The 18,177-nt window shown below is 39.6% G+C and overlaps 1 protein-coding gene across 4 annotated transcripts in view; it reads left to right on the top strand.

Moving 5' to 3' along the window:
* The window catches only part of DOCK3 (dedicator of cytokinesis 3), a 184,548-nt gene that overhangs the window by 85,429 nt on the left and 80,942 nt on the right, over window positions 1-18,177 (top strand). For all 4 annotated transcript variants that reach the window (XM_052678523.1, XM_052678525.1, XM_052678526.1 and 1 more), the window contains exons 10-13: window positions 988-1,069; window positions 7,368-7,428; window positions 8,418-8,565; window positions 15,978-16,066. In XM_052678523.1, coding sequence (XP_052534483.1) covers window positions 988-1,069; window positions 7,368-7,428; window positions 8,418-8,565; window positions 15,978-16,066 — 380 coding nt within the window. The remainder of the gene's footprint in view (window positions 1-987; window positions 1,070-7,367; window positions 7,429-8,417; window positions 8,566-15,977; window positions 16,067-18,177) is intronic.

The raw sequence follows: 18,177 nt of genomic DNA, 5'->3' as shown, positions 1-18,177 counted from the left end.
GTGAGAAGATGCCTTTTACAGAGGGATCTTTACAAAAGAAAAGTTAACACAAATCAGTAGCTGAACACTGAAACCAGATGTTTCCATGTTGGTGATAACCCAGGCATTTTGACAGTTGGGAAAAATAACTTTGGAGCAAGCTGCCAAAGGACGTCGTTTGTGCTCCGTGCTTCTTCAGGCCAGCTATGCTGGAAAATGTGTTTAGTCAAATAAAGGCTGCTAGAGCATAGAGCCTATGGCCAAATGGATCTGTGTTATGATGAAAAAGTAATTAGAAGTCTTTGTGATGTGCTGTGCTCATGCTTTATTTCTATGAACCTGTAGAAAAAAAATACCTAGTTGATACTTTGTTGTACATTAGTGAATAACTGCTCATCTGATTTATTTGTATATGTAAATTCTCTGTTCTGCTAAAAAACAGTATCTTTGTCCATGTCCTACCATCAGTAGCAAGGAGTATGTATTTTGCAGTCTTCATTTCCACTTTTTTACTGGTAGAAGTCATGTAATTTGATGAACAGTTGCAGTCAATTGCATCACTATGTGTTTGATTTAACGTATTTCTTATAAAAATACTGTGTGGGTGGAGATTGTCCAATAGATATTGCTTCTACTACTGATTGGATTTTAATGAGCTTTTCTTTACCAAAAGCAGTACATGCTTCAGCAAGTGTGTCCTACCCTCGCCTGAAGTACTTGTAACGTGTACAAATCCCATGCTTCATATATATTCACATTGTTTTAATGTCATCGTATCATTGACATGCATTGTGTTTCCATATCACGGTATTGACTTGTAAGTTCTCTGTGGTATTTCATGTAATTTTATCTTTATTAATGACTGTTGTTTCATATGCTTTAGGAGTTAAAAACAAAAAAAACAAAAAAAACAAAGCCTCCTGCATCCTTTATTAAAAATATATCTGGCTGTATTTTTATGCTAAAGTGAGACTCATTTATTTTTTTTTAATACTGTTTGCTTTGTAGTGAGAGATTTATGGTGAGGTTAAATAAGAACGGAGGCCCCAGGAATCCAGAGAAGATAGATCGAATGTGTGCGCTTTTCACAGTATGTATCTGTTCCTTTTCTTCTTTCCTTACAGTAGTGTGATTATAGACGTGCTGAGAGGGAGAGCACGGCTCTTTCTTTCCCATATATTAAGCAGAAGCGGATGCTGTTTCTAAGTTTTGTTACCGTTACAATTAAATGTTAACAGAAAAAAAAAAAGAGAAATGCTTCTAAATTATTTTTACAGCTAACCAAATATTCTGAAATGCTGCCTTTTAACTGTGTTCGAATTGCAGTCAGGAATTTCACATCTTAGGGGTGATAAACGCTTTCCATCGTGATTCACCTTGAGTTCACACACATGCTAGAAGCAATTTGGGAAAAGCATTTTTGTTTCCGGTGAAAAAAAAAAAGATGGAAGACAACTTTGGTATGAACTGTTGTCCTGGCAACTTAATCCTCTAGGGTCAGGCAGTGTGGAACACTGAAATAGATGTGGTTTTCAGTACCATCCCTCTTTATCCTTCACAAAGATACCCAAATTTGTGCTCTTACTAAATGGTCTAGATCTAGCCAGGAAGAGAAGGGTGTTCAATTCTGCCTCCATCTGGACAGAAAAGATGTGAACCTTTAAAAAATAGCACTAGCAGTGATGCTAACGTTAGTATTAGTATGGGTTTGGGCATGATAAGTGAACTGCTGTTGGCTGATTCAATGTTAACAAAGGTAACAGTGTCTTAATTTTGGCACCATTGTCCTTAACTTGAAAACTAACGTGTTTCTGTTCTAAGAGAAAGACAGGGAAAGCAAGCTTTAGTACTCCTCCCTGGATAACTCAGAAAGCTTGAGTTCAGGATTAGTAATTGCTCTAATGGTCATTCCCAAAAGGCAACATTGACTGGTTTGTATCAGTTTTGGCACCTAATGGCATTTCAGCATTGTTAAAGCTTTTCACCATCAAACTTTACCATCTACACTGAGGCCACTCTACTTAGTCATGCTACAGCTTTCTTGTTTCAAACTGTGAAAGTGTTGCTCTGCTGTCCTGCAGAACAGTCTTTGCATGGTTTCAAAAGCACAGAGAGAATACCGGTAATACAACGTGGCCCAGGGGCATAACAGTTCCAGAAGAGACTTGTTGCATGTCACAAATGAGGCCAACCTATTAAGGAGGCCAGCTGCAATTATTGCCACTCTGTACTCAAGTACAGGTACTCAGAGATCACTCCCAAGCAACCTTGTTACTTAAACTATATGAAAATACTGAGGTTCTTTCAGTGTCCATTCTCAGAGGTGCTTAGACGTGTTGCCTGTCACTGTTGTCTGGTCACAGGAACTAGGATAATTGGGAAAATTACCTGTGCAAAAAAATGCCCAATGCTATTTCATCAGTCCATTCAAAGCATTGGCTGAGGTATGTAGTAGCAACAGAGAATAATTTTCAGACTAACTTTTTATTTGATGCGCTTCGATCTCGATGTGCTGAAATTCTCTTTCCGTCTCCTGTAAACAGACAGTTACCATTCTGTAGAAATCCAGGCACAGCATTCTAGTCTACTCGTGCAGACTCTGGCTGCATAGCTGCAGTTCATAACAGTAAGGAAGTTCTGCATGCATCACTTCCTCTACATAGGAGCCAGAATAAAATTATGGACAATGCATCAGTGGTATGGGGTAGCTTTCATAGCTCTGTGCCTTCTAGGAGCAAGCACTGGCACTAAATAGGTGCAGTCTAGAATTGCCTCTGAAGATTTCTGTCCTACAACAGAGTTTTATTTCCCAATTCTGACAGTTACCAAAACAGATACGGGGTGGCCAGCACAGTACCATTTTGAGTTTGTTGTGAGGCACCTTTCTCCTATAAGCTTTGTTTACATATTTTCAATAAGAACACTGATTCATGTTGTGAAGTGCAGGGTCAGGCAGGATGTGCTCTGTGCTCGTAATGCTGGCTCTGTGTTGGCTGAGACCTGCTGAGCACATCCGTGACTCAGGGCTGTTGAGTCAGAGACTTTGAAGAAGCATCCCCGAATGCCTTTCTGCTCAAAAGCCAAGTTTTCTTTGATCATAACTAAAAGCCCAGTCTTCTCTTGTACAGGAAGTTTCAAAATGCCTGAGCATTAATCAGAGGGAATTCAGAACGTTCACCTGTCCATCATATTCTGATGTCATGCTTCTCTCCCAGCTCTGGCTTCAGCTTTTTCCAGAGCCTCTTGGGCTGTCTCAGCCTACGGTCCTCCTCCAGGAAATGTCTCTCTCAATAACCCAGGAGCCCCAGTGTCCCAGCTCCCTGCTGCTGTGAACATTTCTCAGCCTCTTCTGTGCTCAGTGCATTCTCACTACCTGCCTTGGTCAACCATTGTTCTGATTACTGATTTTAGAATGAATACAGTTTGGGAAAAGGCAAGACAGACTGTCTGTCACTGTGGCTGTGTATTGGCTTATCAGAGGGAAAATCTTCCAGTATAGGACATTGCTGCTGTGTTCTGTAAACCTCATTGAGATTTCCTGGAGCATTGCTTTCTATGCTTCTTTTACCATTTGACACCCAAGGTAATCTTGCAGTCAGTGTTCATTACTTAAAAGGAACTTGGGGTCTTCTGGATGCTTCCAAAGTAAGGTAGTGCTATGATTTGAGTGCAGTTTTGTTCCCAGTGTTATCGTAGTCTTGTATTTAAATCAATTCATTGATTTCCTAATCAAATTCCTTGGCTCCCAATGTCTTTCTAACACTCTCATCCCTTCCAGAGAGAAGAATCCCCAGTACCTTAGGTAATTCAAGGTATTTCTGTCTTTTCCTGTTGTTGTATTGAGTTGTTCATCCATCTCCCTGGGTAACATTTCACCTTATGTCCTTGATCTGTTGTCACATCGCATCAAGGGTGAGAAACTGCTTCCTCGAAGGAACAAGCTTGCTCAACTAAACTTCAGGCTTGTCACACTTCAGAAGCTTTTTGGGATCAGAATTAGGGTGTAACTATGCGGCATGAGTTTTCTCTTTTAGTTAAATACCTTACTCTCTGTAGCAGCTCAGTTTGGTGGAGCTATTTAAATCTCTATTTAATTAATTAGTCAGATATCCTTGATAGCACTGCGTTGGGCTTACTGTTGTTGTTTTGGCTTTTTTTGTTTGCTCGTTGGTTGTTGTTTGAGCACACAGACAGATCTTCTTAGTAAATGACACTGCGAAGAACCGTTGTTAGAAGGTGACTCTTCTCCAACCCTGATGTGGAAAACTTTCCTTGTAGTGATTTTCTAAAAAAGCCTTGCAGTTAGAGTTATTATGAGATTACTTTGATTATCAACCAGAGTCATTTTAAATGGTCAGGAGGATGTGGGAAATAAACTCCTTGTGAAGGCTGTGCTCAGAGCACAGTGCTAGAATTAGATTTAATTATACTGCCTTTAACAAAAAATAAATGTAGCTGCTCCTCTTCTGAGTCCTGAGCTGTGTACGTGGATTCTTTCCTAAGAAATTATGTGAGGATTCTCAGAGGGATGGAGGGGTTTGGATTGTGGGCTCTGTGTCACAGTAACAATTTCTCCCTTCGTAAAAAGGCCTCTGCTGCACTGAAATGGAAGGCAGGGCCATCTGTGCCCACAGTTTCTATCTCTGACTGTGATACAGTGTAGTTTTTCCAATGTGTGAACCCACCAATATGCGCATGCCCTACTGTTTTCTGGTATTTTGACAGCTACTTTTTGAAAAAACAGTTATCTAGGTTCTGTTAATTAGATCTGATAGTCTTATATTGTAACAGAAATCTTTGTGTTGAATCAAAGATATTTTCACAGGAAAGTCTACTGTTATCTAGCATTAACCATCACCTCCCTTTTTAATTTTATTTCTTTATTTTGAAGTATATTGCTGCTCAGGAACTGCTGAGATTAAAGCTATGTCAAATTCCTTCTTATCAAATAGCTTCAGTTTTTCCAAGACACACAAGATAAAGCCTGCCATATGCTGTGTTGGTGTGGTAGGTGGCAAAGAAAGCCTCGAAAGTGTGTTCTCTACTTGCAGCAGCAAAATGGACTTGAAGAGAAAACATTATGGGAGATTTATTAGCTTGATTCTTTGGCTGCAGAGAAACACGAGTTGGTAGCTGAGGAGCACCAAGCAGTGTATTTGCAACTCAGTGCATGTGCTGACCACTGGAGTCAGATGGAGTCAGAAGACACAGCCATGAATTCATTACATGCCCTCTGTAATCCAGCTGATATAGTGCTATTTGAAGGGAGCTGCAATTTCACTTTAAAGTACATTCTTCTCATGCCTGGTCCCTGTGCTTAGATTTTACTGTGCTGTATATAGGAATGTCACTAAAACCTAACATTCAGAGTTAATGTGCATTGCCATCATAATCTCAGTTGCTGAGGTTCAATTTCTTATGTCAGAGAGGAAGGAAAAGAAGGAAAAAAAAGGAAAGAAATGTAGTGTGTGAATTAAAGTTGATATGCTAGGGTCCTGCAAAGCATGATTTTTAATTCACCAAATTGGATCGGACTAAGAATGGTGTCCACAATTTCAAAAACTGTGTGATTTCCTTTTATAGTGATCTTAATACTGCTTAGGTGTTTTTAAATTTTGTTTTGTTTTAAGAAAAAGGTTTTATTTGAATGCCATTGAGATTTTTCCCACTGATTCTTGCATTGTGCTTTCCAAAAAAATATACTATTAGAAGGGTGGGCTGTGTTTGAGCATAGCCAAATCTACCAGCCCTGTTCTGCCCACCAACCGAACAGCTTAGCAGGAGCCGTTAATGGCTGCGGTGGGTATCATTTGTCAGTGGAAAAGAAGGGAAAGGGAAAAGAAGAGAAACATGAGTATGTAGACATTAAAGTCATATCAGAAGCCCTAGAAGTGTCTTAAAAGCATTACATTGAAATAATCACATAAAAGCTGTGTTTTGCCTTAAAACGATGTGAGGCGATGAGCGTTGCTCCAGCACAAGGAGAAGAATGAGCTGTGGCCACCAAGCTTTGAAATTTCGAATTTTTCCTTCAGCATGCTCTGCTCCCTCTGCCACCTTCTTAGAGTGCTTTTGTGAGTCTGAAGTTCCTGCTGACAGTTCCTCTGTCCTCAGAAGTGTCTGGAGTGGTGCCATTACTTTTGGGGAGATCTGGATGATCCAGTGCAGAACAATGAGATGACAGCACGTAGTAGAGCGGAGAGGCGGCAGCTGTTGCTGTAGAGCATGAGGAGCCTCTTTGCATCAGAATGTAAAACATCCATGAAGATTCTCACAGCTCACAGGATTTGTTTGAAATCTTCTTCTCCTGGGATTTAGTCATATAAAAAAACGTTGAGTAGTGGTAATGCCTTTAGGAAGAGATGTTTGTTGTCTCCTTAGTGCAAAAAAAAAAAAAAAAACAACAATAAAACAAAACAGCACAGGCGAAAGCAGTGTGGTTGATCACTGTCTGTAAAATTATCAGGAACAAATATAAAGCATTGAGGGCAGTTTCTAACTGCATTAATGCTGCATTAATGAATTATTAATTCATTAGACAAGTGCTCTATGCCTGTCTTCTTCATTTATTTTCTCTATCTGTAAGTATTTGTCAGGATCAGTAATGCTCTTTTTTCTTCTTTCTTGTCAGCTTCAGCTCTCATTTTGCTCTTCCATAGGTTCTTCTGTTACCATTCACTGGATTTTCTTGAAGTTCATTATGAAAAGTTGAATGGAATTATCAGATTTCGTATGTCTGTACAGTCACTTGCCTTAAAATTACATTGGGAACATTTGAAGGTGTCTTGTATTTCACTAAACAACTATATCATCTTAAAACTGAGTTCCCTTCTTAGTTATTCCAGTACCCTGCTGCTGTTCATAACACACTCAGTTTCAGACTGGCCCTTGCCAACTACCGCATCCCCCAATAATCTCAGGGCACAGTTGGGGAATTGGAAGGGGCACAAAGCCTTTCCAGCTGACAGTCTGTGTGCGACTCACACTGCTTTTGAATTTTGAAGATTGTTATCTATGAACCTTGGCACCCATCAGCTTGTGTGGACAGAGCCTGTAGGTCCTAAGCACGACTGAGATGATTTTAATACAGCATCAAAATACTAGATGCCAAGATTTTGATACAGCGTTTCTGGCCAGTGGAGTCAGAATATTTCATTTCTTTTCTTTTGTTGTAGAGAACATGCCAACCAAATATGATCTTCCTATGCTTTGTTATTTTTAAATTGGTATGTTAGAAATAATAATACTTCCAGATTTCTAAATACGAAGGGGCTAAATGAATGCAGGGTCCTTATGTGTAATCCTTAGTATTGTCTGTGGGAGTTGTTCAGGCTTTGGAAGTGCAGTGTGTTCTGTATTTTATCATCTCTGTTTTTTCAATCTTCTAGGATCTCAGCAGCAAGGACATGAAGAGAGATTTGTACATAGTTGCCCATGTAATTCGAATAGGTACAGTATGATGTATAATTCATTGAAATATATACAAAAGTAACAACGTTTTTAAAAGTATTTAAAATATTTTTTTTACTGAGCTGATGTAATGATTTAATGAGTTAACAAACTCAGCTATAGGCCATGTGTGTCTGCCCAGACTAATGCTGATGTCACCTGTTGCTACATGTGAAAAAATTCCTGATGGCTCTGTAACAATGGTGCTGTTTTCTCTGTGTGAGACTAAACGTTTGGTCCAGCATCATGCTTAGGAGGGGGGGGAACTGAAAATGCTTTTCGTTTAATATTCTGAAATTTCATATGAGGTCTTTTTACTTATCATGTATAGGTAGTTTAAGGGCACATCATACCTGGACATTCATAACTAATGAAACAGGAACTGTTAGATAAATAGATACAAAGACCTGTTTTCTGCTGTAGGAGTCTGTGGTGCTTCCAAGAACCCACACTTGTATTTAAGGAGATGCCTAACAAAAATATCAGGAAGTCTCACACCTGTCAGTTGTTCTTTCTGCCAGCTAGCACCAAAAAGGAACATTTGCAGTAATATCTGCCTGCTTGCAGCCCAACATCCAATAGCATACACTGCTTCTTTCTAATTTCCCCTGCCTGCTCATGTAGAACTTCCACAAAAAGAGATGTGGATGCTTAGCAATATGAGCTGACCCTTCCCCAGGAAGAAAGTCCTTCCTCGCTAAATCTTTTTGAGCAGTCACCACTTTTAGAGGTTCGTTTGCTTTGTCCTTGAGTGTTTTGTTAGCTAATAAGCTGGCATTCCTGAATTGAAGTAACCCAGTGAGTCAGCTAGTTCAAGTGAACCTCTGAAATAAAAATGGTATAAGGAGAAAAGGAAGCTACAAATGTAGGGAATATCACAATTTAGTTGACATTTACTGTGGGAATACATTCTGAGGGGGATTACAGAGCACAATTGATGGAATTGCTGCATTTGAGGATCTAATATCCTGAATTTCTGTTGGTTTTAGGTCGCATGTTGCTAAATGACTCAAAAAAGGGGCCCCCACATTTACACTATCGCCGCCCCTATGGCTGTGCAGTGTTGAGCATCATGGATGTACTTCAGTCGATCTCTGAAATAAAAGAGGAGAAGGATTTTGTTCTCAAAGTTTACACGTGAGTAACTCTTAGAAGTAAAAGAATTGAGAAAAAAAAAATTCAATATATTGATGCATAAGAGATGCTAAATATTAAGGTGCCATAAGCTGCATTTACTGATTTATGTTGACAAGTTATACTAGTTCTATTGGCAGTTACTGTTTCAGAAGCTCATAGAAAGCAATGAATATTATTACAGATGCTTTGGGTATGTTAAATGCTTCAGAAATTATTGAATATTGCTCATATCTCAAATGATATACAAAGCTGTGCTTTTGTTAATGGGCCTTATTTAAAATCTGCTAAGCTCAAGATCATAGAAATATTCTCTGTTACTCTTGATGAAGGGAAGCAGCATCTCCAATTCTTTTTCAGTCATGATGACCAAGAAAACAATTAGGGAACAACTGAAATCAACAGCATGTGACCAGAAAAATCAAAACAAGTCAACATTTTCTGAGCAATAATCTATCTTCTGTTTATTTGTGATTTTGAACTTTGAATTACCAATTCTTACTGTGCACTGTGGTCTTGTAATCATAATAAAGAGAGCACAGACAAATTGTTGGGACACTGCGGAGAGTATTTAGATACCGTGTCATTGAGAAGGAATACTGACAATATTTGCAGATGGGCTCAGATACAGATAATAATATTTTGTCTGTGGCCACCATCTGAGTAATAAGATAATTTGAGGGGTAATAGAACTCTTGTGAGAAGTGCATTCAGCAGCAGAAAATGTGCCATTCATGGGAAGCTGTAAATGAAAAAAAATGACTTTCGTTGTTCAGGAAAAGATTCTTGAATAATTCTTCCTACGTTAGAAATCAGTTCGTCCAAAGCAAGTCTCTCAGAGTCAGCTCTTCCATTCTTGTTTTGCCAGCAGTTACGAAAATTGTAGCAAAAATGTCAAGTTGCAGGGAAGAGAATGGACTTCTTTCATCTTTTTGTCAATAGGATCTGGGCAGTTCGGCATTTTATCACCATTCAGTTTCAGCTTATCTCAAGCTGATGGTTTCTGGTTATGTAATTTGTTGATGTTGGTCTTGCAGAAATATGTTAATGCATTGGAACTGCGACATTTTGAATGTTTACAGTAATGAAGCATTCTGAATCTGATTTCTGTTTTGATGCCCTTTTAGTGCATCTTTAGCTTCTTCTTTGCTGACAAATGGGAGAGTAAAAATCTGTTAAATACTGCACTTGACCATTTGTCAGTGATAAATTAATTTCTTAATACTGCCATGAAAAAAAATCACTGGGTAGAGAAGTGTTCCTTTTCTTCTACTCATCCTGAACTGTCCTGTTAGTATGGATTCCCTTCAGACCACCCAAAATACCAACTGTATCGGCCAAAAGGCTGAAGTAGGTTTATACCAGCTGTTCTTCTCTTCTGTTTCCCCAAACTCTTTGTTTTTAACATCCATAGTCAGCCATTACTGCCTCCTCAGAGAAGATGCAGAGCACATAACAAAATTCAACACCGTAATCAGATGCTTCTAATCTTTTATTTCCATTATCATGCACTGGAGTATTGTACATTGTTCTTTTATGCCGCTGCTCTTTGGCATCTTCTTTGTAAACCTCCAACAGAAATCTTCAGAAGAGAGAATAAATTGATCTAGCAAAAAAGTGCCAGCTTATCCCTTTTGCAGCTTTAATAGCTGTTAGTCTTCACGACAGAATGTTTTCACAGCTTTGTCTGCTTACATCTTCTCTTTGCACATTCATTTGGCTAAGCTAACTTTTCTTGCTTTGTAGATAAGAATTGAAATAACAAATTTTTGTCTTCTATGATCTGGAAATTGTGCATGAATACTTAAAACAGCGCTGAGCTACTTTTCTTACCTGCTGCACTCACTTTTATTGCTGTTAACATGCCTCAAGCCAGCCCAAAAACATCATGCGATGAAATAAGGAGGGAAGTCTATTTGTATTTTTGAAAGAGAACTAAGAAGCATTATTTTTGCGCACTATTAGTGTAAAACTTAGAGACAGAAAAGCCTTTCATAGAGAGCAGCTGGAAAGAAGTTGAAAGCCTAACATTGGCTGAAAGGAATACACGGCATTTAAATTGAGACTGTTGCTGGATCCACAAGAGAGAACATGCACAGAAAGAAAAAATCAATTTACTTCACCAGTCTGCCTTATTATTGCTAAAGATTTATGTCTGAAAAGGTCTTTTTGCTCACAATCTGCTGTTGGTTAATCCTGCAGTCATGTTATAATCTTACTAAGAGGATAGAGTACCACAGCTCTAGCTGTAAGCTCATTATGTAAAAGCATGAAGGTTTACTTCTGTAATTCTTTTTAATAATGTACATTTAAAAGTGAGATAAAAACTGAAATCTCAATTCGTATATTTTTAAGATATTTTGATTTCATGCTTTTATGTGAATATTTATCTTCAATTCTTTGGTTTTGATCGCTGCACCTTATTCTTTGTGTTGTTGCTTCCACTGCCCTAACACCTTCATGTATTTCTCTTTCATTTTATCTTTGTATGGATTTGGGGTCTTTCTGTCCTATTTTCCCTCAGTCCTTTGTGCGTTTCCCTCTTTCGCCAGCACTAGATTTTAAGTTTCTTTCATCTTAATGCTACGTTGTCTTTTCCATGTTGAAATTCAGTTGTTGCTATTTGCCCAGCTGGACAGACGTTCATTGCATTTCTGTCCCTGTCTGTTTGACATCAGGGTCTGTGTAGTATGGCAAACATTCCACTCAATAGATTTACTGCAGAACTAGCCAACCTGCAGAGATGATGGATGGCTCAGGACAAAATTCTTGTTGAAACTAGAAATACGTCTGATAATACATGTGGTATTTAGACAAAACGCAATAAATTGCATTACTGGTAAGTGTTCTCAGGCCAACATTTCAGACTTGAGGGGGTATCCTTCTTTGTGTTCAAGAAATGTGAAGTACAGCTTACTTTGGTATTTGGTACAAAACTAGCTTTAAGCTAACTTGACCCTCCATTGATTTTTGGGACAACTTTGTTCCCGCTTAATTTACAGGCATAAGTCTTTGGAGACTGAAATCTATTTTAAATTCAACTCCAGAGGCTGATACAACAACTAAAAAGTTAAAAGTTAGACATTTTCTGTAATGTCAGCTCTGAGGGTGAAGAATGGTACAGACTTTGTTCTGTGGGTTCCCTTTTTAAGGAAAACATTATTTGCAGTGGAATAAATGATTTCAATTGTCTTGCCAAGGGAAGTGCAGTAAGGAATGTGGGTAGAATTTTTTTTCCCTGATGAATAAGCTGAATAGAAGATAAGTTTACAAACAGGTCTATAGACGGAGGAATAGGAATAGACAGGGACATGTATCCTTACATCCCTGATCCCAAAGGGTGAGGGGAGTGCACTGCAGGAAGCAGGCAGGCTCATGCACCCTGCTCCTGTGTCACTATGGGAAGGTTTTGTATCTTCCTGTGGTCAGCTGAGATGTCCACTGCCCAAACCCAGCAGTGAAGGAGGGATGAGGAGATGGTTGGAGAGCTAAGATTTCATGTGGGATAGCCCCAGCCTAACCTCACCTGCCAGGCCAAAAATGCAGCCTTAACAGTGTTTTGGATAGCAGGTAGAGAGGACACAACTTTTCTCCATTTCTCCTGCATTAGTGTTTGTACATCATGCTTAATTTGTTCCAAATTGTCTTTTGTTTGTGTGATAATCAATGTTTGTTGAGTATTGGTAAGTGTACTGTAACAGGCTGCAGCTTATCTCACTGTTCTTGACAGTATGTGGTGTGCTAATACTGACACAACCAAAAATTATTAGCTACCCCTTTTTCTAGATGGCTTTAATTCCTCTTACCAGGACACTATTCTTCAGTTCCATTATGGTGCAGCCAAAAAATCTGTTGTCTTCACAGTAGCAGCTTCATATCATGCCCCAATTTTGCCAACATTATGGAGGAAATCAATGAACGTTTTAAAATTTTGTAACACGTGGAACAAGTTTTAGAAAGATGTACTTCTTTCTCAATACTGTTTTTAGGAGTGAAAAGCTTATAAACAGTTTTCTGAAGGGCTTTTTGTTCATTTTTTGTTGTTGTTGTTTAGGGTTTCCTTTAGGTAAAAGTCAGTAGGAATGAAGTTTAATTCAGCTGTTTAATTCAGTTGCACTTCACGAAGAATAAGATTCAGTATTACTGCTGAGTTACATATTGCTGACTTTCATTTGTGCTTTAAATATTCTGAATAACAATCGAATTTAAAACGCAGTTAGATGTGATCAAAACACTTGTTTTTCTTCTTCTTCTTCTTTAACCAATAGGACTGTTTGTGACAAAGGTCCCATTTTGGGTCTTCATTTAGATTATTACACCTGTAAAATTGTCATTTCATCTGTGCTTACACTAGTGTGAAGTACATTACAGCATTCTTAGTGCATCTCTTCATTATGTGATAACAAGCTGTTTGTGCTGATAGCACTTTTTTTCCTGGAAGCTTAGCATCTTTAACAGATTGGTTATACAGCTTTACTCGTTATTAGTGCAAACAAAGCTATTCAGCTTTAATGTTCAGCTAAATAAGAGTCATCATTCCAATTGAAAGGATCTGTGGTTTCTTACTCGAGTTCAAGCCTGTTGCTTTACACCATCTCACAAAGCCCCACTGAAGAACCTGGCTGTTGTCTTAATGAGGGCTTGTAGTTATGAAAAAGAATCATAGAATCATGAAGGTTGGAAAAGACCTCCAGGATCATCACCGTTCACCTGTCACCAATATTTCCCCACTAAACCATGTCCCTCAGCACAGCAACTAAATGTTTCTTGGACACAAAGCTGCCAATCGTGTTCTCCCCTTCCCTTGTCTTCTCCGGGCCAAAAAATCCCAATTTCCTCAGCCTTTGCTCATCCACTGGGCTCTCACAGGAGAGAGATGTTTTGCTTTTGTATTAGGGAGCCCAAAACTGGGCACAGTATTGTGGATCCAGACTGCCAGTGACGATTGAAACACAGACAGACCACTAATTTAGTATGTTTTGTAAACATTCAGTAACAAAATAGAGTTGTGAATGTATCTTCAACGTCCTGACAGCAGCACAATTATGTATGACCGAGCCCTTTTATACCCTCGGCCCTGTATTTCTCTACAGTTCATATCTTGAAGAATCCCCAAAAACTCTTTCCCAGTATACCTTAACAAGACCTATATCCCCAAAGGCAGAAACCCACTGAAGACAGGAACCCTTTTCAGTCCACAAAGCAATCCAAAGAGCCTTTCCTACTGACTCCTCGGAGCAGTTTTTTCCCCGGGACTGAGTGCTCAATGTTTCCTTCCTAATGCAGCAGCAGGAGGAGTGGGGTCAGCAGCTGTGTTCTCTGCTGAGGACAGCAGGGTTCCTCACTTCCTTTCTACTCCATTCTGGTCAGGAAGAAGAGCCTTTCATTGCATAACCTAGCAGGAAAGACAGAATTATCTGGAAATATTTACAAGGATTTTGTTTATAGACACTGCTTTTAGGTGGTGGACTTGGTAGGTGTACATCTAGCTGTTTTGTATTTGATTGTCTAGTGAAGGACCATGCAGCCAGCTACACTGCGTGGATATTGTTTGAAAAGAGAATAATTTGCACGCCAGATTTCAGTGCTTTATTGGAGCACTGATGTTAACATTGATTTTTTAATAGTGAAATAATATTGAGTGGAAATATGACAAATGAGTTGACATATAGTTATATTGTAATTTCTATCCTGGAAGTGTATCAAGGGCTTAGGTACATAAAGTAAATGAAAATGGGAAATAATAAGCATTTACTGTTAATGCTTATTGAAATTGCATATAGATGAGTGGACCATTAAAAAAACTCCTGCAGAGAGTGGAATTTGTACAGAAGCATGTATATCTTTTTCCTGCAGTTTGGGAGGTAGGGCTACGTCATGTTTCAGGCACCCTGTAAAGTGTGCACGTGAGCAGAAGACTTGCTGTTGATACTGAGACACTCAAAAATCAGATCTTTATTTTATCTTCCAAATTCTACTATTTATTTCTTGAATCTAGCTTTATTGTTGTTGTTTGTGGTACACAGAACAGTAATATATGGCAGCAGTTACTTCCAACTCAAAACCAATTTTCTATGTGCAGAGAATTCAGCTAAAGATAAATAAATCTTCATTCCATCGTGATACAAAGAATGAAGCAATTGTTTTAATGATAGAAGAGTCACTGAAGGTTCAAAAATGTCCATAAAAAGGAGATAACTATTGGGGAAAATGTTTTTTCTCCTTTCACTTTTAAAAACAAGACTTTTGCTCATGCATCAAAACCCCACAGTGTTATTTCTGCAACAAAGTTGACTTTCTTATCAAGCTTTTAGCTTGAACTGGTGTGGGATAGACGAGTGGACAGTGAGGTGGGTTGAGAACTGGCTGACTGGCAGAGCACAGAGGGTTGTTGTTGGTGGTGCAGAGTCCGGTTGGAGGCCTGTAACCAGCGGTGTTCCTCAGGGGTCGGTGCTGGGTCCAGTCTTGTTCAATATCTTCATCAATGACCTTGATGAGGGGATAATGGCCACCCTCAGCAAGTTTGTGATGATACGAAGTTGGGAGGATTGGCTGACACGCCTGAAGGCTGTGCTGCCATTCAGCAAGATCTGGACAGGCTGGAGAGCTGGGCAGAAAAAAACCAGATGAGGTTTAACAAAAGCAAGTGTAGAGTCTTGCATCTGGGGAGGAATAATTGCATGCACCGGTACAGGTTGGGGGATGAGCTGCTGGAGGGGAGCCCTGCGGAAAGGGACCTGGGTGTCCTGGTGGATGACAGGTCGGCCATGAGCCAGCAGTGTGCCCTTGTGGCCAAAAAGGCCAATGGCATCCTGGGGTGCATTAAAAAGAGCGTGTCCAGCAGGTCGAAGGAGGTGATCCTCCCCCTCTACTCTGCCCTGGTAAGACCTCATCTGGAGTACTGTGTCCAGTTCTGGGCACCCCAGTACAAAAAAGGCAAGGATCTCTTGGAAAGAGTCCAGCGGAGGGCCACCAAGATGGTGAAGGGCCTGGAGCATCTCTGCTATGAGGAAAGGCTGAGTGAACTGGGTCTGTTCAGCCTTGAGAAAAGGAGACTGAGAGGGGACCTGATCCAGGTCTATAAATATCTAAGGTGTGGGGGGCAGAATGGCGAGGCCAGACTGTTTTCAGTGGTGAGTGGAGACAGGACAAGGGGAAACGGCTGGAAACTGCAGCATAGGAAGTTCCGCACAAATGTGCGCAAGAACTTCTTTACAGTGAGGTGACGGAGCACTGGAACAGGCTGCCCAGGGAGGTGGTGGAGTCTCCTTCTCTGGAGATGTTCAAGACCTGCCTGGATGCCTACCTGTGCGATCTGCTATAGGGAACCTGCTTTGGCAGGGGGGTTGGACTCGATGATCTCTGGAGGTCCCTTCCAACCCCTACGATTCTGTGATTCTGTGATTTTGCTTTAGGTGTAACAATGAAAATGAATGGTGTCAGATCCATGAAAACATCATTCGCAAGTCCAGCACCAAATACACAGCACCCAGCTCCAACTATGGTAAGTGTTTACTTGTATACTTCTCTGGTAGAAGAACTGAAGATTTCCTTTTGAAACTGCTGATTATTTAGAGTGCAGTATTTCAGTGACGTGCGAGATTACACAGAGCTGGATTTCTGTACCTACTGTGATGATTTAAATGTTAACTAAAACTTGTGTTCTGTTTACAGATGTAAGCTGCCTTACCTTTGCCAATTTAACCAGGAATTATAATACATACTTGTTATCTTTCCTTTTCAGATACAGTTGAAAATAATACGTTGTGATTTCAGTGTGCTTAATTTTCTTCACCTTTTTATCTATTTTGTTTAATTATTCCAGAAGATCTCACCTGTGGAGAGAGCTAATGGCCTGCTATAGAATTAGCTTATGGTCTGTTGTATTTACAGTATATCTGTGGTTGTGAAAACTGCGAGCCCATGCTTGGATACGACGTTAGCAGCTATCAGCACTGGCAGAACTCCGCTGTGTCTTTGTGACACTGGCTGAGGTTGAGCAGACTTCACTGCACAGGAAGAGAAGGATTAAAATTTATTCATTGGAATTTCCCTGAGTAAAACAATTTTCCTGTTCAATTCCCTTGAAACTTCCAGGTATCACATGTATCTGTGGGCTGCTCTCCTGAGGATACGGTGCATCTGTGTGAATGAGGGTAAAACCAGATATTAAGTTTGTCTGTGTTGTGTAGAAAATTCTGTCTGACCCAAGATAAGCGGCATTTTCATACCTATAAATTCATTGTCACAAAGACCCTGTGGTAGTTTCAGTACTGAGTGTTCCGTTACGTAGTTGAAGAGAATTAGCTGCCTTAGGAGGGTGTTTACCACCTTTCACATCTATTTTTATTTTCCTGGTTAATGGCAGATAAACATGGAAAGAATACGTACATCTTTCACTTGTAACTTCATTAATACTTTACTGATTTAAAGAAAGTTGCTATTCCATTCCAAAAGAAACTAGTGAATTAGATAGTGTTCTGCTTAGTTGCAGGTAGTTTTGCATTGCTAGGTGAGGGTATGGTTATGACAGGCACACTGATACCCAAGTACTATTATTGCCTTAGTGCCACTTATTTGCTTATTCAGATGTTGTAGCAGAATATGCATTTCACAACCACGTAAAAGATGTTAAACACAACCAAAAAGCAAATAAAAGAGGTTTGAGTTTGGGGATTTGTGACATTCAAAGCTGATCTCCTTCCACGTTGTTCCTATTACAGTGAAGTTTGTCTACCACTTATCCTGAATTGTGAACAACTTGGAAAACTTGGTCTGTTTGCATTAATTGCAACTGCCAGGTGCCTGCTGAAAAGTTCTTTTTTCGGTTATGAGCATTTTTGAAGAGCAGAAGAAAAGGAAATAGATTTTTACTTGTCTTCATCTCTTTAAGATAATCACTTGAAACATACTAAGATCTAATGTATCTCTGGATCAAGAGTTTGAGGCTTGGCAGAAGTGCTGTCACAGTGTGAGGGACAGTATTGCAGACTGAAGTGATTTTAGCATAAGTAGTGCAATTTGGGCTTCTCATAACCTATTCTTAGAGTATAGAAATTTTCAAATCACACTTGCAGTTTGTGTCCTGAAAGCAAGCTGTGGTTGGTTCTCTCCCTGTCTCAGCAGCTCTTACGTAAGAGTAGTCCTTCATATCTACTGCAGGGAACGGAAAAACCTGGGAGGTTAGGCTGGAAAAGAAAAGACTGGAGAGCAGACTACCAACCTCTTGGGAGAAGCAGTAGGTAGGCAGAAGGTTGTTGGAGTGTAGCATGTGGGAGGGTGTCAGAGAAGTGCTATCTGTAATACTGTGCTGTAATATTATGTTCTCTATTATTTCTGGTGACTAACTTATACAGGTAATCTATCAACTCTGGTTCGATTTGCTAACTACTGGAGGTATTGCACGTGGACTGGATATTAGTGCTCTCAGTTTCCTAAAAGCATGTCTAACGAAATGATTACATATTGTATGCAAAGCCAATATATTGAGCTTAGAAAATAGCAGAATTAAAGATAGTTCGTGCAAGAATATGTATAAAAGGTAGTTTTTGCATGTGTTGTTCCACACAGTGAGCAGAGAGGAAGAAAGAGCTGGCTGTCATTTACTGAATGAAA

The sequence above is a fragment of the Tympanuchus pallidicinctus genome, unplaced genomic scaffold (assembly GCF_026119805.1).
Source record: "Tympanuchus pallidicinctus isolate F22 unplaced genomic scaffold, pur_lepc_1.0 scaffold17, whole genome shotgun sequence".
Classification (NCBI taxonomy): domain Eukaryota; kingdom Metazoa; phylum Chordata; class Aves; order Galliformes; family Phasianidae; genus Tympanuchus; species Tympanuchus pallidicinctus.
The sequence above is the reverse complement of the archived record's forward strand: the minus strand, read 5'-3'. Positions and strand labels throughout refer to the sequence as shown.